This window comes from Sinohyriopsis cumingii, chromosome 7 (genome assembly GCF_028554795.1).
Source record: "Sinohyriopsis cumingii isolate HCF-2022 chromosome 7, ASM2855479v2, whole genome shotgun sequence".
Lineage (NCBI taxonomy): Eukaryota > Metazoa > Mollusca > Bivalvia > Unionida > Unionidae > Sinohyriopsis > Sinohyriopsis cumingii.
The window spans coordinates 90,973,113-90,994,099 of record NC_142967.1 but is presented as its reverse complement, the minus strand read 5'-3'; the positions used below and the strand labels follow the sequence as shown (position 1 = coordinate 90,994,099).

Here is a 20,987-nt window from a genome sequence, read left to right as displayed (position 1 = left end):
ACATATTTTAAGGAGAAAGCAAAATTTTAAGCAAATTATGTTTCTCCGAGAATACTTACCTGATCACATTACTTAAAAACCCTCCCAACCACCCTTCCATGCAAGCATCCTCATTAGTATCTCACTCAGTTAAAAACTATCAATTCCTGGTTGGTGGTGGGGTAATGGGCAAGAGCATTTGCCCTTTGTCTCTTGAAATAGACAGAAAATACATTTTTCATCTTTTATTAGGGCTGGATTTGCCGAGGTAGCAGGCAAATATTCCTAACATAATGTCATTCGGTAATAACATAATTTACTTAAAAATTTGCTTTTGCAGTGTGACCATGGGTCCAGAATTATGGTTGTGACACGTTCTGGTTCAAGTTAATTTTGGTCACTTATATTTCCATAATCTCTTTATCATTTGACTTTATATTATAACATAATTATTTTTAGTTAAGTTTAATATTGTTGACCTTCAGTTCTTTGGACTTGGTGATCACCTGACATTAAATTTCCACTTCTTCCTAGTGAGGGAGAGTTTCTTAAATTTTTTTAGCCATTCTCTAAACACAATGCTTTTTCATGCCTTTTGCCCATGTGACCTACCAGTCACATGGGAGTTTAGCTTTAGTCCATAAATGGCTTTTAGTTTGAATCTTTTTTATAAAATGAAAGGCATGTTTGTTCTGTGCATTTAAATATTGTCATTGTTGGTTCACCTATTGAAGGGAAAATCAATCAAATGTCTCATGTAAAACTTACATTGTATACATGGTTTCAACTGACAATGTCAAGTTAAAAACTCGTATCTTGATCACTGTGATCACTGTTCTTATCATTGCTGATAATGCAACAATTTGTGTTTGATACACAAAAATTTGTTTACCTTACCAGGGTGATTGTGTAGCTGTGTTGCTGAGCATTTTGAGGCAGATGACAGAATTACATTACAATTTGTACATCAACAAGTTCCCCACACTTTCTGAGCTAGAGGAATTCTTGATGGAAATCATGCTGCTCTTCCAGAATCTCATCAAGACTAATGTGTTCAACCCAGACTGGATGGAAATGATCATGTTACAGAACAGGTAAGACAAGAGATTAATGGATCCCATCAAATTCATACATGCAAGCTAAAAGAATGCCATTTAAGGGTTTAGAATTTATCGTTAAGATCAAGGAACAAGCATTCATGTATTTCTTGCCATAATCCTAATCCGGAGGATAGACGTAGTGATTCGGGTTTATGGATTGATGTTGTCCAGCCATCCATTTGTCCATCTCTCCCTCTGGCATTCACACTAAGTTCAGGAGTTGTGTTTATGTCATTTTCTCAGACACAATTACTTGTAGAGTCACATGAGTTGGTATTGAAATGTCTCATGAAGAGTATATACATCCATCAGTGAAAACAAGGTCCTAATTCATAGAATGCATCACAAGTAGTACTACATCACTGGGACAAAATGAAGATTTACATCTAAAGCTACCATGCTTTTGGTGGTTTCTTTGTTGAATATAATCCCAGCATTCATTAATGTTCAGAAATAAGCTCTGCTGCCTCTTAAATGAAGCTATCCCATAAAGATGAAAGTTCCACCTTCACATGTGTATGTGGGAGAGAGATAGAGAGATCATATATATAGAAGGAAACTCCAACCTTTTATCTCCATTTATTACTTGTTAGGTAGCTGCTCATCAACCAGATGTTTACCAGTTTAGTATTTCACTTGATATAATCAGCATCATCCTGTATAACCTCATGATATAAAAAAGAATCAGCATTTTTTGTAATCATTCATCTAGAAAGTTAACATAGTATTGTGTATGAATGTTTTTGAAGCATGTAAGTATCAAGTCAGTTTGTGAACCACATTTTATCTGAACTTGTGATCCAACAAGGCATCGTTGGTGCTTCTTGTTGGCTGTTTATTCACACACACTGCCTGCATTTTTCACATGTTAGTAACAAGTGGTATTTTGGTTATGCAAACACTCATGGCTTGGTGTTTTTGTCCCTTTAGTTAAAATATGATAACAAAATGCTGAAAGTGAGGGATGATGAACAAATACATGCATCACCTGTACTATGTGTTTATCTATGTCACCATGCAGTGTCTGCAAAAAGTGGTTGGAAAGGGTATGCTCCACAATTCTGTGCAAGAGCTTAAAGAGATGGGTGCAGTTGAAATTGGTGAAAAGTGAGATCTTTAACCTTTACCCAAAGCTGTTGCCAATAGCAAATCTAGTGGGATATGCCATGATGGGTCCCCAATGCACCATGACTAGAATTGGAGAAAAAAAATACACTTCAGAGATGCCAGTTCCACAGCCATCCTAGATGCAGATGCAGAGAAACGTGCAGGAAGTGACATCATAGTTGCTGGCAATGGGGGGATTCCTGTCTTTCTATTCTTCACCTCATCAATATTGGTTTTGAGTTGAATGGAGACAGGGTCAATAGTGATCCTTGAATTCCTGTGGAACCTGGAAAACCTTGAAAAAGGCTTAAATTATAATATAGTCCTGGAATTCTGTCAGGAAACCCTTGAAAATGAAAACTGATTCCCCAAAAATGATATTGCAATCTCAAAAGAGACTTTTTTTTATTTTTGGTAATATGACCGAATGCAAAGATGGTAAGCAAGATAAAATTCTAAGCACTGTGGCTCTAAAACCGAAGATATAATAAATGGCTACAAAAAGATGCAGACATTTATTCAGCTTATTGCAAATTATGTGTTAAGACATTTAGTGTATCTGTGGCTGAAAGTGCTTTAAAATCTAATACAAAAGGTGCTAAACATCAAGTGGCAAAGGCATGTAATCGAAAGCATGGATTTTGCATTAGTTTTTTGGGGTCCCACAGCCCAAAGCCAGCTTGGATTCTCAAAAGCCTATCAGCATAACAAGCTCTGTGAACTTGACACCTCCTAAACAGTCTTCCTGTCCACTGATGACATCATTTTTATTGAGAAAAGACACATTGCTGGCTGAAGTTATTTGGACCCTGCACATAGTTTCAAAGCATAATGGTTATTTGTCTAACATATGAGTAAACAAAATATTTGCATGTTCCCAGATAGTAATATCACTAAAAACTTTTTGTGTGGAGATAGAAAACTTTTTATTTCGCCTGTTTTGTCCATGAAAAAGACTCGAATTTTGTCAAAAATTCTGCTACCCTGCGGAAGGTGTGCTCCATTTCTTGGCAGCCTGTAGTCATAAAATGTCCCCCACCCCATGCCTGAGTATGGTATTTGGGCCTGTAAGTCATGGGTATATTATCATCCTCAATCTATACTGTCATACGAAAGTCTGTTGCATTTGCAGAGTATGCTGCATACTGACAGGCTGTTTTGTTTTATGCAGTGTCTAATAGGGATAAATCAAATCAGCCCATCCATTTTGCCAACTGTTCTAGCCATCCACTGACATTCTGGCCACCCTCGCTGTTGTCTGTACCAGCAAAACAAATTGTATGATCTCTGCAGACCTGGAAGCCATGCCCATCAAAGTCAACCCCAAAGTGAGTGCTGGGACAACCTTGATAAATTAGCTTACTCCTTTCCCACCATGGAGTATATAACTCCACAATCGAGCATATGGAGTTCAGTTTCCAAGCAACCTTTGAAGTGATTTACACAATTTTACCACCCTCAAAATGTCCACCGCTGCTATCTGTGCACAAGGCCTATAAGGTTAAGGCATCAAACAGTGAAGATGGATTTCTTTTATCATCTGTAAGACAAGATCCAGGACTCTGGGAACATGGAGGGTTTCTTTTCTGAAACCCAGTAACCAGCATCATATTTGTCCCACTGGTATCACAAGCATTCAGACAAGCATTCAGACATGCTTCCTGAGCATTGCGGCAGGGATCATGTCAACCCTGCTGTTTTACATGGTAGATTAGCAGGTTTTCCACTCCATCTCAAATTAAATGCAGAACTTTGTTGTCATCTCTTATATGCTAGTCCTGGTGTCACTGGCAGACAAATTGGGCAATCCATGACCCGTGTTGCCAAGGTAATTAACAGAGATGCACATCATTCCATGGCTGATACCCTGACAGATTCAACAGATTTTGATATAGTGAGATGAGAAGATGCCTAATTCCTTGCACTCTCAATTCAGCCTCAGCCTCAGTCTCAGCCTCAGCCTCAACCTCAGCCTCAGTCCCTGGGCAATCATAAAGACCAGCTGCATTGTCACCATGTTCAGATTGACTTCATAAACAGTGGCAGAGTGTATGTTGGTGATGGTCTTTAAAACTATGTGGAAAGTTATGAGGGGAAGAGTCTCTTTTCCCTTCTGTATCAGCTGGGTTTTCTAGTGAATTGGAAGAAGACTGATCCCCTCCCATCCCGGCATTTTGTTCATCATGGTACAGAGTTTATCACCAATTTCAACCTTGTTTGGCTGCCTCCATGAATGTTGTCTGCCTCCATGAATATAGGACAGATTATCAAGATCACTGAGTTGATTTCCAGCATGTTAGGGATTTCAGTAAGAGGTTTTTGCAACTGATGCAGTGGTAGAATTTATTCTTCTTGGATGCCTTTTCATGTACTTTTTTGAAAATGGCCCAGTGGTACCCCTTTTCCAGTTGTCTAGATGACCATGTTATGATCTTGACCAAAATTAAATAGTTCTTACATCAGTGACAATACAATCTCTTGCTTACTGCAGGACTTCCTCTGGAGATGCCTTTACTGGTGATCCAGGTTTGTTAGGAAACCAGATTGTACATTTGGAATGCTTGCTCATTGCCCTGCTTCATCTCAGTCAGCAAGCAGCTGGAGTATAGAGAAGAAATCATTTTATATTAACGTTTTAAAAATGAAGGCTACAGTAAAAGCAGTCTAATCTTAAAAGGATCAAATGTGTGGAACCGTAGTTCTCATAATGCCAAACATGGTTATGACCTACACTTCAAATGGATTGGTGAGGGATGATGTCACCTGACATATGCATTGTTGTTTGAGTCTTTATGCAGAGCATAATCAAGATGAGACATATTCCCCATAGACTTAATGCTCTAGCTGATGGACTGTCATGATGTGGGAGTCTTCAGACTGAATGGTTCATTCATCCATTGTTCTTTCAGCAGATTTAGCTCTTTAACTTTGAGGGTGTCCCATGATCGACCATTTTGTAACAATGTGGGGCCATAAACTACCCACCTTCATCTCCCCAGTCCCGGTCAGAAGCCTGGGCCACGGGCATGCAGTCATTCAGTTGGGGGAGGGGATCTTGAGGCTACACCTGCCCCTCAACTGTTCTGGTACCATGGATACTATAGAACATGAAGGGCCAGAACTGCAAAATGATCCTGATAATCCCTTTCAGGTGTGACAGTTCTGCATGATCTGCTTAATCTAGCAATAGATGTCCATCCACCTGATCATGGCAAGGCTAAACATGCTTACGTGAATCATCTCTGCTCAGACAGGCTTCTTATTCATGCATGGCTCATATCAGGAGTGTCTTGCATAGTAGAAACTTTGTACCTTTAATTGTCCTTCATTTTCAAGGTGCACAAAAGATTATGATGGGTTTTCAGGAACTGGTGCCCTGCAACATCCCGTGCTGTTGGCTCACACAGTCAACTTTCTGTTTTTCTATCTCAGAGATCTAGCATCTCAGAAATCAAAACTTAATATAATAGGTCTGGTTGCTGTGATCCAGATGACCACCACATCCAGTTGACATTGGCATATCCTCCAGATGGGCAAGGGTGTATTACTTTTTGCTTGATTCATCAGGATTGTTCTCATTAAGAAGACCTCGTTCATTTTTTTTTTTATCTTTTTGTTGATGTCAGGCGTTATGTGATTGTGACAGTGCTGCTGCCTTTATGCTTTGAGGTTAGTTTATCCTTTATAGTAAGAGTTTCTTCCCTTTTTCTATATGATCTGTAGATCGGAAAATTCTAGATTCGTGAGGTAGCAAAGCTTATTTTCTGATGTTAGTCTGAGTGGTTAAGTACTCTCAGAGAATCATAATTTACTAAAATATTTACAATTTGTACCCACCAGACAAGGTGGAATATACTAAGTTATGTTGGTGTCTATCTGTCTGTTACCAGTTTTATTTGTGCACAGTAACTCAAGTTGTCCACTATCACCAGTTACTGGACTTTATGAATGGTTTGCTTTAGGGGTAAGGAAGAACTCTATTGATTTTAGGATCAAAGGTCAATGTTACTGTGACTGAAAGAAGAAAAATATGGTTTTGAACAATAACTCAGTTTTTTCACCATCAGTAGTTGAACATTTTGGATGGCTTGCATCTGTGTGTGATTTGGATTTTTAATGTAGCTTTAACAATTTTTCAGTCATATTGCTACGATGTCTGCAGTATGGCAGTTTATATTGATGTCTAGCACTGGGACATAATGCCGCAGACATGTAGCATGATGTCCCACCCAGTCACATTGTCCTGACACCAGGCCAACCAGTCCTAACACTAACCTCTTAATGCTGAGTGCCAAGTGAGGAAGCTGTTAGTACCATTTTTGTAAGTCTTTGGTATGACTCAGCTGGGGATCGAACCCATGACCACCTGCATCCGAGGCAGACACTCTAACCACTAGGCCACTGGAGCAGTCTGGATGGCTAGCACTTTGGGTTTGGAAGAAACATATAGATTTGGAGTGAAAAAGTCAAGGCCACTGGATGAAGGGAGAAATGTTTTCTGTACAAATATTTCAGTTATTGACTAAATGCTTTCATCAATGTTTGTGGATGACTTAATACATTCTGTAAGAAAGAAGAGTTTTGATTTTGGGGTCAGAAGTCATTATGACTGAAATAATTGATTTTATGTAACAACTTTTGTTTTAGACAAAATTCCTTGATGATGGAGTTCAAAGATCTACGGTTATGATGATTGTGCCTCAAGGAAAAATTCTGTTTTGCAGAAATTAACTTTTGTTTATGTGTAAGTTTTTTGACCAAATTCTTTGGTTGGCTTTCACTTACGGAAATGATGGGAAACTGGTGGATGTTGGGGTCTGGAAATCAGAGGTCATGGCCAAAATAAGTTGTATAAGAAAATAACGTTTCTAGCCTGTAAGTTTAGTTCAAGACCACATACTGTGACCAAACGATGTTTATACTGGACTGTAGGCGCTTCTTTACCATGATGTAGTCGATCTGACTGTGATGGTCTCTGCTTGGGCTGTGCCATGTCCATCTTCTGGATACTTTGTGCTGGCCAAAGGTGTCTGCCAGCATAAGGTCATTGTAATTATTGAATTCAGGAGCCCCATTCCTCTCTCATTTGTCTGTGCATTGCAGCAGCACCCACATGTTCCTTTCTTGGCATTCCGATCACCTTGCACAATCAGAATGTCTTTTTTCGGTGTTTTATCCACAATTTCCTGTAGCTGGTCATAGAAGTCTTCCACATCTGCATCATCATAGTCAGATGTTGGGGCATATGCCTGTATTATGGTGATGTTGAATGGAGTTGCCCTGAGGCAGATGGTGATGAGCCGGCTGGATACTGGCCAACATCCCATGACAGTACTCACACTGTCCTTGTGTACAATGAGCCCAACTCCCTACTCATATTTGTCTTCTCTGCCACTGAAGTACAGTTTGTGTCCTTCCAAGGTAGTTGTTTCTCCAATGTTCTTCCATCGTATCTCACAAGTCCTAGGATGTTCCAGTGGTATCTGTTCATTTCATATGTAAGCTCCTCAAGCTTTCCTGTTGCTCTCAGTATTCTCACATTCCAGGTGCCAATGGTGATGTTGTTCCTGACATGAATCTTGCTGCTCTGAGCACCAGTGATATACTTTCCACCTCTGCCCTGGTGCACGACAGGTCAAATTTCTCTAACTTTCATTTGAAATAAGGATTCTGGCTCAGTTTCCACTTTGCTTTCTTACTAAATGAACCATTTTGATCAAACCTACATTGTAGAAAGCTACACAAAGGTGACATAAAAAGGATGATTGTTCATTGTCCAAAAGAACTGGAACATTTCTAGGTCATTACCTCAACTTCATTTTGACCAATCAGCTGATGTCTTGATATTGTCTGCTTTTTAAATAGATTACAACTGCATTTATTTTGTGAAAGGTGGTCTGAATTGGCTGAGACACTTAAAGTTATCATATCATATACAAGTGGGCCGTATTGTCTTGTGAAAAGTAATTACATACTGTGTATAGTAATATCTGCTGGAATCTTCCCTTTGGCTTTACAGTGTATCAATAAAATCTTCAGTCATGAAAAAACCATAGACCTGTGGCAACTGTAACATTGCCTGACTGATATAAAAAAAAAATCACACAAATTTTGACATTCTCCATTTCTTAACTTCTCAGAGGTCTGACATAAAGATGTGAGATAGCTCATTGAAAGGGACTGTTTTTCCAGATAGAAATTATGCCAAAGTTACTGGGAAGTGTCATTGTAAATGCAGACACTATTAAGAAATCATTTTCTATGTGTGAAACAGCAACATAGCATTTCCATAATATTGACCCATTTTAGTATCAAGCTTATGTCAGGTACCTTTATTAAAAATGAAGTCATTTTCTTTGCAACATGCTCTAGACTGACTAACAGATGCACACCAAATGTTAAGTGATGTTGATCTTTGGTGCTAATCAAGGGTAGAGAATGAGTTTATTGTCAGGATGTGATTCTGCATTCAGTCTGTCCAAGAATGAGTATGTAGTAACCGTTTACACAGCCAGGCCAATATGTTTACCCAGTCAGTGGATGAGTGCTTTTCCTGAGCCCTGCATGGGATTTCTACTAAAAGACTTATTATGATGTTTAACTGATTTTAAATAAAAATGGTGCCAATCTGATGTTCAATATGAACACCACAATAGCCATCCTAAAGATCTTCTCACTATTCCTTCTAGTTGGAAAGTTATATCTGCATTAGGTTTTCCCAGAAGACTTCTTATGAAGTCAGGTTGGACATAAATGAAAATGGTACCAATATGACATCCATTTGGTCACCATATAAGCTGTCATGAAAATCTTATTATTGGTATTCTTCCTGAATGGAAAGTCATATTAGTGTGGGGTTTTCACCACAAGATTAATTATGATACATAGATGGATCTATATGAAATGGTACCAATTTGACCTCAGCTATGGCCACCATGGGCAGACATCTTGAACATCTTATTGATGCTACCCATCCTGAATGTAAAGCCATATCAACGTAAGATTCTTGCCAGAAGACTTTTTATTTATAAATTTTATTGGTCAAGAATACCAGAGATGGTTCAACACTTGGCCATTAAAAATGTCTTATCTTATTGTCCTGGACATCCATTTTGGATAGTAAAATGTCATTCCTTTCAAGGAACTCTTGTAAGTTGTTAAATCACACTATGATGATGATGATGTACATGATAGGATATTATGCCAAGGACAAGCTTGAATGTTGGGTGATTTGTAGTCCTTTGCTTTTGTTGAGCATGCACACACAGATATATTTACAAGTGATTTTATTTTCCCAACATAAAGAGTTTGTGTGTGTGTGTGTGTGATTTGGGTTTTTAACATAACTATAACAATTTTTAAGTCATATCACTATGATGTCTGCAGTGTGGCAGTTTATAGTGATGTCTAGTACTGGGGCATCATGCCGCAGACATATAGCATGATGTCCCACCCAGACACATTATCCTGAAACCATGCCGACTTGTCCTAACACTAACCTCTTAATGCTGAGTGCCTAGCAAGGCAGCTGTTATAACCATTTTTATAAGTCTTTGGTATGACTTGACCGGGGTTCGAACCCATGACCTCCCCCTTCCAAAGCGGATGCTCTAACCACTAGGCCACCGGAGCAGTTAAAGAGTTTGCATTTAATTACTTCTGTATTTATTTTCAGTGTGATTCTGAGAGCTCAGAGATTTTTTGCTCACACCATCCAAAATAAATTTTTCAACCCATTCCAGCATCAGGTTAGTAGATTTTATCTACTTACATTATACCTGTCTCCCTACATATATCTGTCTTACTGTCAGTTGCTCTATCTCCATATATATTAGTCAGTCTCACTGTGTCTGTTTTTTCAATATCTCCTGTCTGTCATTCTGTCTCATCTCATCTGATATTATCTATCTGTCCAGACAGACATAGAGCTTGACTTGGCTCCCTTCATATCATGGGGAATGTTATCTATCTGCCCAGACAGACATACAGCTTGACTTGACTCCCTTCAGATCATGGGGAATGTTATCTATCTGTCCAGACAGACATACAGTTTGACTTGGCTCCCTTTATATCATGGGGAATGTTATCTATCTGTCCAGACAGACATATGGCTTGACTTGGCTCCCTTTAGATCATGGGGAATGTTATATATCTGTCCAGACAGACATACAGCTTGACTTGGCTCCCTTCATATCATGGGGTATGTTATATATCTGTCCAGACAGGCATACAGCTTGACTTGGCTCCCATCATATCATGGGGTATGTTGTATATCTGTCCAGACAGACATACAGCTTGACTTGGCTCCCTTCATATCATGGGGTATGTTATATATCTGTTCAGACAGACATACAGCTTGACTTGGCTCCCTTCATATCATGGGGTATGTTATATATCTGTCCAGACAGACATACAGCTTGACTTGGCTCCCTTCATATCATGGGGTATGTTGTATATCTGTCCAGACAGACATACGGCTTGACTTGGCTCCCTTTAGATATGGGGAATGTTATATAACTGTCCAGACAGACAAACAGCTTGACTTGGCTCCCTTCATATCATGAGGAATGTTATATATCTGTCCAGACAGACATACGGCTTGACTTGGCTCCCTTTAGGTATGGGGAATGTTATATATCTGTCCAGACAGACAAACAGCTTGACTTGACTCCCTTCATATCATGGGGTATGTTATCTTTTGTTTAGACAGACAAACAGCTTGACTTGGCTCCCATCATATCATGGCGAATGTTATATATCTGTCCAGACAGACATACGGCTTGACTTGACTCCCTTCAGATCATGGGGAATGTTATCTATCTGTCCAGACAGACATACAGCTTAACTTGGCTCCCTTCATATCATGGGGTATGTTATATATCTGTCCAGACAGACATATGGCTTGACTTGGCTCCCTTTAGGTATGGGGAATGTTATATATCTGTCCAGACAGACAAACAGCTTGACTTGACTCCCTTCATATTATGGGGTATGTTATCTATTTGTTTAGACAGACAAACAGCTTGACTTGGCTCCCTTCATATCATGGGGAATGTTATATATCTGTCCAGACAGACATACAGCTTGACTTGGCTCCCTTTAGATCATGGGGAATGTTATATATCTGTCCCGACAGACATACAGCTTGACTTGGCTCACTTCAGATCATGGGGTATGTTATATATCTGTCCAGACAGTCAAACAGCTTGACTTGGCTCCCTTCATATCATGGGGAATGTTATATATCTGTCCAGAGAGACATACAGCTTAACTTGACTCCCTTTAGATCATGGGGAATGTTATATATCTGTCCCGACAGACATACAGCTTGCCTTGGCTCACTTCAGATCATGGGGTATGTTATATATCTGTCCAGACAGTCAAACAGCTTGACTTGGCTCCCTTCATATCATGGGGAATGTTATATATCTGTCCAGACAGACATACGGCTTGACTTGGCTCCCTTTAGATATGGGGAATGTTATCTATCTGTTCAGACAGACATACAGCTTGACTTGACTCCTTCATATCATGGGGTATGTTATATATCTGTCCAGACAGACATACAGTTTGACTTGGCTCCCTTCATATCATGGGGAATGTTATATATCTGTCCAGACAGACATACGGCTTGACTTGGCTCCCTTTAGATATGGGGAATGTTATATAGCTGTCCAGACAGACAAACAGCTTGACTTGGCTCCCTTCATATCATGAGGAATGTTATATATCTGTCCAGACAGATAAACAGCTTGACTTGGCTCCCTTCATATCATGGAGTATGTTATATATCTGTCCAGACAGACATACAGCTTGACTTGGCTCCCTTTAGGTATGGGGAATGTTATATATCTGTTCAGACAGACAAACAGTTTGACTTGACTCCCTTCATATCATGGGGTATGTTATCTTTTGTTTAGACAGACAAACAGCTTGACTTGGCTCCCATCATATCATGGCGAATGTTATATATCTGTCCAGACAGACATACGGCTTGACTTGACTCCCTTCAGATCATGGGGAATGTTATCTATCTGTCCAGACAGACATACAGCTTAACTTGGCTCCCTTCATATCATGGGGTATGTTATATATCTGTCCAGACAGACATACGGCTTGACTTGGCTCCCTTTAGGTATGGGGAATGTTATATATCTGTCCAGACAGACAAACAGCTTGACTTGACTCCCTTCATATTATGGGGTATGTTATCTATTTGTTTAGACAGACAAACAGCTTGACTTGGCTCCCTTCATATCATGGGGAATGTTATATATCTGTCCAGACAGACATATGGCTTGACTTGACTCCCTTCAGATCATGGGGAATGTTATATATCTGTCCAGACAGACATACAGCTTAACTTGACTCCCTTTAGATCATGGGGAATGTTATATATCTGTCCCGACAGACATACAGCTTGCCTTGGCTCACTTCAGATCATGGGGTATGTTATATATCTGTCCAGACAGTCAAACAGCTTGACTTGGCTCCCTTCATATCATGGGGAATGTTATATATCTGTCCAGACAGACATACGGCTTGACTTGGCTCCCTTTAGATATGGGGAATGTTACACTGGTCAACAGTGAAATCATTACTGACTTGAAAAGGCCCTAATCTGTAGTATTTTGGTGTGCCGAACACGAATATAACCGTGAAAAATTTGTATTGGCTCTCGTTTTGAAGATATTCATATACCTCATTTTCTATGTTTCACTGTGTAAATTTCTCCAGTAGGACTGCAGCAACATCCGGAATAATGATGTAACATTGCATAATACCATCATGCTCACATCATCCACAGTTGATTGCATCATTTTCTGATGCAATGCAATACTAATGCCATGCGGCTGCTGAAGTAAGTTGACGTCAGCAGTGTACTATACATGTGTAGGCCTATTATACTAATGCCAGGCGGCTGCTGAAGCTGACGTAAGCAGTGTACTATATAAAGCCCAATCAGATAGGTTCAGCATTTAAAATATTTTAGACGTTGTGCGAGACAGTTCAAGCTACTGTTACATAAAACTTATTATTTTATCCATTTACGTACAATAAAGAACAGTAATGCCTCGAAAGTGTGTTAATACCGCGGACAATTTTTGCTATATTTGTGGGGAAGTATCAATTCTCAAGTGAAGAAGGCATATCATCTTTACTTCGGATGCAAGGTTGGTGACCAAGACAAGCCTTGGGCTCCGCATATATGCTGTGCTACATGTACAACACAGCTTTCACAGTGGTTGAATTGCAAAAGGTCATCAATGCCGTTTGCAGTCCCAATGGTGTGGAGAGAGCCAAGCAACCACCTAAATGACTGTTACTTCTGCTTGGTTCCTCCTCTTTCCGGCGGAATAACGAAGCGAAAGAAGTCGAGAATAGTCTACCCAAACATTCCGTCTGCATTGAGACCAGTTCCACATGGTGAGGGACTTCCTATTCCAGAACCTCCAGCAGAATATTCTCTTGATTCATCTGACGAAGACAAAGGTGAGTCGACCTGTTCTTCTCCTGGTCCATCAGCATGCAGTGATCCAGATTTTCACTGTGGTGCATCATCAACCCCACACAGAATAACACAGGAAGAACTAAATGACCTGATTCGTGATTTGGACTTATCAAAGAACAAGGCAGAATTGCTAGGATCAAGACTCCAACAATGGAATCTTCTAGAAGAAGATGTCACAATTACTGCATATCGAAAGCGCCACCAGCAATTGGAGCCTTTCTTCAGAAAGGAAAGTAATCTGATATTCTGTTCCGATATTGAGGGCCTCATGAATGCTTTAAAAATCACTCATGACCCACAAGAATGGAGACTATTTGTGGACTCTTCGAAACTGAGTCTCAAGGCTGTGCTTTTGCACAATGGAAACATTCTTCCATCTATTCCAGTAGCGTATGCTGTCCACATGAAAGAGACATACGATAACTTAAGGCAGCTACTGAATTCCATTGAGTATAACAAGTACAGCTGGCACCTCTGTGGTGATTTGAAGGTAGTTGCCCTTTTAATGGGACTGCAGCAAGGATATACAAAATACATGTGTTTCTTATGCGAGTGGGATAGCCGAGCAAGGGAAATGCACTACATGAGGAAGGAATGGACTCACAGGCCGAATGTAGCCATTGGAGAGAAGAATATCCAACACCCAGCTCTGGTTGAGGCTCAGAAAATCTTGCTACCACCCCTTCACATCAAACTAGGTTTGATGAAGAACTTCGTGAAAGCCATTGACCGGACTTTGCCAGCATTCCGATACCTGCATGAAAAATTCCCTCGACTCAGCGAAGCAAAGATTAAAGAGGGAGTTTTTGTGGGTCCTCAGATTCGAGAGCTTTTCAAAGATGACCGGTTCAACAACTTGCTGGAAGGTGACGCGAAACAAGCATGGAATGCTTTTCGCCTAGTTTCTACAAACTTCCTCGGAAATGTTAGGGCAGAAAACTATAAGGAACTAGTAGAAGACATGTTGATGAAGTATAAGAAACTTGGCTGCAATATGTCTCTAAAGATTCACTTCCTTCATTCCCATTTGGATTTCTTTCCTAGCAACTGTGGTATTGTTAGTGATGAACACGGCGAACGTTTTCATCAAGATATCGCAACAATGGAACAAAGATACCAGGGAAAATGGTCCACTACAATGCTGGCTGACTACTGCTGGACACTCCTCAGAGATGCTCCCGAACAGCTGTACAAGAGACAGGCGAAGAAATCTAAGATGTAGTCAATGACTTGATTTTTTATAGGTAGGCTATTACAGTTGACCTTTTGCTATTGGAATGCATTTCGTTATGTAAACATTAATTTCTTGCAGATTACAAAAAAACTAGAGCCAATTTTGCAATTTGACTGTCATATTCGTGTTCAGCACATAAAAATTGATAAGAATTGACTAATTTTATTTCAGTAACATGACTTTTGTAAAAATTTGTTGTCCAGTGTTATCTATCTGTTCAGACAGACATACAGCTTGACTTGACTCCTTCATATCATGGGGTATGTTATATATCTGTCCAGACAGACATACAGTTTGACTTGGCTCCCTTCATATCATGGGGAATGTTATATATCTGTCCAGACAGACATACGGCTTGACTTGGCTCCCTTTAGATATGGGGAATGTTATATATCTGTCCAGACAGACATACAGCTTAACTTGGCTCACTTCATATCATGGGGAATGTTATCTATCTGTCCAGACAGACAAACAGCTTGACTTGGCTCACTTCAGATCATGGGGAATGTTTTCTATCTGTCCAGACAGACATACTGCTTGACTTTACTCCCTTCAGATAATGGGGAATGTTATCTATCTGTCCAGACATACAGCTTGACTTGGTTCCCTGCATATCATGGGGAATGTCTTACATACATTATATATTCCACATTTTATTGACAGTATAAATCAGACACACAAATTGCCAAAGCTTTCATTTTCCTGGATGGTCTTTGTAACTGTTTGCTAATGATTGGTGTTGTACGTTCACATCCAGAGTTTTCTTATTTGTATTTCAATTTTAATTTCTTACTTTTTCAGTTGTGGAGCAACTTTTTCCATTGTGCTATATCATTCCTCACCCAGAAAGATTTACAGCTAGAACATTTCTCTGCCATAAAGAGAAATAAAATTATCAGCAGGTACGCATTGATTTTAAAAAGATAATAAATATATATTCTTCCAATAAATGAAATTATAAAACAGTGTTAATAGGGTAAAATTGGTTAATAAGTGAACCTATTATTTATGTATTGAATGCTGATTGTATGGAGAAAAATGTATAGTTTGAAATTTTAATAAGTCTTGTGTGTAAATTTTGTTTTTCATGCCCCAAGTTTTATTCATGCAAATTATTGAATTTAATGATGTTTTATGATTCACCCAAGTGTTATTTAACTTTTTATGTATAATATAATAGTACAGTCGGCATTATTCCTGTTTGTAAGTGGAGTTTCTTTGTTTAGGAAGTTTTGATTGCTGTTGGATTAGGTTGCATTTTTATAATTACAACAAATTCTGGCAAAAATAAAGAAAGAACACCTGAAGGGTCAGGATAAATCTTTTATTTTGTAACTGCTTGAACGGAGTTCAAAATTACTTGAGTTATTATCAGTCTTAATCTTTGGAATGTAAATTGTAACGTTTCTTTAGATCAATAACTGCAGCATTAGCACAAAATTTCTTGTAGCTATCTATATTGTAGTTGTTTAAACCTTCACAGTACAGTTTTATGATGACTTAATTTTCAGTATGAATCATTATGTTATATATTTTATAATGAGATATTGTAATATATCAGTTGGTGAAAAGTTATATTGCCATAAATGCACATTGCATACATTTATTTTCCCTATAAATATATCAGCCCTTATATGTATGTTCTTCAGATGTGTATATCTATATTTAGGCCTATTTTACTTTTTCTTCTTTTCCTTCTCTCTGTCTCTCTCTCTCTCGCTCACTCAGAATGAAGGGATCTTAAATTGTGTCAGCACTGTTAACCCTCTAGTTTACATTTATAATCTTTGAGAGGGCAACATCAAGAATGCAAAAAAATAAACCCAAAACAACAAAAAGCAGGCTTCAGTTATTAACCATATGAACCATGCAAATTATCAGTGAGTTTACTTACATGACCTGTTGCTGTTCAGTATTCTCTGTCACCCATACAGTATAATATACCTGTTAGTGTACACTCGGTAACAAATGGCATTCATCTTTAAGAAAATTCTCTTGATTATGTATAATAAAAAAATTATATTTAAATAGCAGTTATCACTGTCATCACAATCATGTCAGAAAACAATAGGGAGAAATCAGGCATTAATTAGTGTCAATTGCACACCAGTATTAAGTAACAATTTAAATTAAGATGCAACATCTATTACCAAAATAGCCTGCATGCCAGCATACAAAACTGCATGTCTCAAAGGAGAAAGAAATAAAATAGTAGCAAATTCATTACAAATGAACTCACACTCATTAAAATCTTTTGTTTAATGATGTTACACTCAGAAACCTGTTGAAGTGTTCTTTCATGTAGCTATAATACCCCCACCTCAGCAATGTTGTTTGTAATGTTCATTGTATCTATCCACACAAGAAATGTGCTTATGAAAATAAAAGTCTCTTCATTTTTGCATGAAAACTTTCACTGATTTGGCAAAATACACCATTTTAAGCATTCATTATATATACCTTCTAAATTTGTTCAAAGTCGCAGTGCTAAAGTTATTGTAAAATTTTGGTACTTCTTTTTATCAATGTAAGCATGCATTCATTAATTGTATTGACACTTGATTGTGGAACAAATCCATGCAAATTAAAGGTTTTTCCTGTGAAACATATAATGCAAAACTACATTTTGTTTTAGTAGATGTAAGGCAGTATTTCACTTGTTAAGTGGTAACAGTTTGTATTGTCACTTATAACTTCACCACTTGTGACAATACAGTGCCTTGCAATTCCCGATTGAAATATTTCCTTATATCTACTCAAAGAACTTAAATATCCTTTTTTTATTACATTTTGAAGATGCCCTGATCAGTATCAGAAATTATAGTGGAGCCTGTATGCATTATATATTTGCATGAGTCAGATCCAACTGTATAAAGCACAGACCCAGATTTGCCATTGCCTTAATGCAATAGCAGATCAGGATATGCATTCATTCTACTGATTATTAAATAAGCTGCATAGGCCCAAATCTGCAAGTGCATGATATGATGGCAGATCAGTGTTTGCAGTTTGCATTGGATTTAACTTGTATCTGAGCATAAACAATAATTCTGCAATATAGGGAACCAAACATTCAGGCTAGATTAGACAGAGGGCTGTAATTCTGTCTCATAGTTGGTCAAGATGGACTAAATTTTGCAGCCACAGTGGGCAGGGATTGGGCATACTCAGAACCAGTTAAAGCAGGTTACCATGTATAATGTATGTAGGTTGAAGTGAATATGAGACTCTTTACTCAGGTATTTTACTGAATTTACAGTGTAAATTGTCAAATTTTGGATTAAGTATTTAAATGACAATTTCTTTTAATAAATTGACAGTCCCTTTTTATGGAAAGTTATCATAAACTGCAATGTGTCTTTTAGGTACAAAGATATGAGGAGAGAGGCAGGCTTTGAAATCAGATCTTTGTGGTTTAGTTTGGGTAAGTATACATCATCCACATTTCACAACACTTGAAAGGATTATTGTTACAAAAAACATTTTTATTATATATCTGTCTTGTGATTTCCTATATAAATGCATTCTGCATGATGATCCAGTACCTTTCTCATATTGGACATTGTCTAGGACATGTTTTTAAATAATAACACTTAGGACCCAATTAGTTTGTTGCTGTCTAACATGACATAACATTATGTCTGTCAAGACTCAACAGTACATAACAGGGGGCCCTGAGTGGCCGAGTGGTCTAAAGCGCTCTCCGTTACGGATCACTGCCATCTCACCTCTGTCTGCGTGGGTTCGAGTCTTAGATTCAGCCAGTGTGGGTATGTGAGAAAGCTTGCCAGTAGCTACTCATGGGTCAGTGGTTCTTTCCGGGGTTTTCCCGGGTTCTTCCTCCACCATTAATACTGGCCGCCATGTATAGCCTATCGTGTGCTGAAAAATGGCGTTAAACCCTACAACAACAACAACAACAACAGCACATAACACACATCAAACCATGTGATAAAGCCATAAAATTAATTAAAACAGTATATTTTTTAAGAATAATTATAATCTTTTACATGCTGGAAAAACAAGCAATTTCATTATGGAGCACCTTATGGTTGAATTTGTTAATTTCCACTCATTGAGACAAAAGTATTTTGTGAACTGCTTGAAGACACTGTATGAGGCTGTGTCACTTAAAGAAATCTCAATCAACATCACAAAGAAATTTTTTTCACCAAGCTGATCAGTGCAAATATGACCACGCTATGAATAGTGGTAGAAATAATGTATAGATACATTCTATTAAACTCTCTTTCCTCTCAACCCTGCCCCCAAATGTGGAGGAATCCATTGCAAATCATAGGGATGACCTTATGGCTTGCTGTTACCTACTGATGAGACCAGTGTATGGGTCAAGATCTTGTTTCTTTGGTTTTTTTAAATAAATATATATGTTACAAACAGCAGATTCATATGCCCGTGAGGTCTGTCAAATGTCTGGTTGCATTTGAGAACTTGTAAGGATCCTTGGTTTCCACTTATAACATAACTAACCTGATATCACATCAGACATGATGCAAAGAGAAGCAAAAAACAAAAAGAAAGGAAAAAGAATCAGCAAATTTTTGCATGTTTGTCAAAATCAAATGATAGAGAATTATAACGATCAATTCTACAATCATTAGAATTACAAGACCTCAGTTTCGTAAAAAAAAATTTGCAAGCTGATATTTTACATTATCTTGGTTATGATACTTCAGAAAATAGAGGTAGTGTAAAGGATGCTGAATCACTTTTTACCTTTAAAACAGAATAAATGGAACCTTTTTTTCTTGTGAAAAGGGTTGAGAAAGTCATCTGATTCGAGGAAATTCTCAAAATTTAGTCAGTTATAAAGAGAGACTTATTGAAGTATTTAAGACATGATGGGTGTATTTTGATCACTGATGCCAACCGAATGTTCTTTGAGAATGTCATTGTTATCAAACATGTAGTAACAAAGATATTTTTTTAAAATCTCAGTTCGAGGAAAACATTTTGAGGCAAGTAGTGAAACTGGGACCAGGTATTCCATATATACTTTTCCATAATTTTTTTGTTTTTTCATTTGTTTGAAGGTCCAAATAAAATTTACTTCATTCCTGAATTGGTTGGACCGCTCCTGGAAATGTCTCTTATACCGGAGACAGGTAAATAGAAATTATGCATGTAAATTGTTGACAGTTTGTAAAATTACAAAAATATTAAGCAGAATGATACTTCAATCTTTTCAAGGTTATTAAATGTGTTTATTATGATGGAAACTATGTTTTTGGTTAAATTGATATTGTGTGCAGTTTGTACCATATATACTCGTGCAAGTCAGGCCCACCTGCAAACAATTTACCTAATTTGTCATTGCATCATGCATTGGCAGATCTGAGTTTGTGCAGTTTGCAGTTGGATCCATTGTATATGAGTACATACATGAGTATATATGGTTCCAGTTTAATGTAGTTGCATACATTTTGTGTCAGTGGTAGTGTTTTTTTGCACCCACGTTTTATTAATAATAATTCAGTAAGAAATGCATTTAATGATAAATAAAAATTAGTTGCAGGATATGACATATTGCTGTTTTCTGTGTACAGTGTAGTTGGAATTTGAAATACAGTGGAACCCCACTAAAATGTGATAATTAAGGGCCAAAAAATTGGATCACGTTAATAGCAGGGTCAGGTTAATGTGGGGTTTTGACAGTATTTTCCTTTTTTCAGGGAACAACTCATTGGCACATATATATGTATTCATGTCTAATATATATCATGAATAGGGTATCAACACTGTATACTATCATGCCATCATGGCATGCAGTTCATTCATAATGCATGTAATTCCATTGAAAAATTGAACAGATTTACAATATTCAATAAATTTTGTCCCAGATCATTGTGTCTGAATTCAGTGTCTAATATATAGCATGAACAGTGTATTAACACTGTTTACTTGCCATCTGATATCGTACCATCAGAGCTTGCAGTTAATCCATAATACATGTAATTCCATTGCATAAATCGCATACATATTTAAACTATTCAATATTTTGTCACAGATCATTATGTGTCTGAATTCACTGGAA

General features: G+C 38.0%; 1 protein-coding gene across 5 annotated transcripts in view; it reads left to right on the top strand.

Moving 5' to 3' along the window:
* Window positions 1–20,987, top strand: part of LOC149795694 (dedicator of cytokinesis protein 1-like) — a 215,837-nt gene that overhangs the window by 107,258 nt on the left and 87,592 nt on the right. For all 5 annotated transcript variants that reach the window (XM_089965574.1, XM_089965572.1, XM_089965573.1 and 2 more), the window contains exons 29-33: window positions 880–1,073; window positions 9,862–9,934; window positions 15,734–15,834; window positions 18,298–18,356; window positions 19,987–20,058. In XM_089965574.1, the coding sequence (XP_089821700.1) occupies window positions 880–1,073; window positions 9,862–9,934; window positions 15,734–15,834; window positions 18,298–18,356; window positions 19,987–20,058 (499 nt within the window). The remainder of the gene's footprint in view (window positions 1–879; window positions 1,074–9,861; window positions 9,935–15,733; window positions 15,835–18,297; window positions 18,357–19,986; window positions 20,059–20,987) is intronic.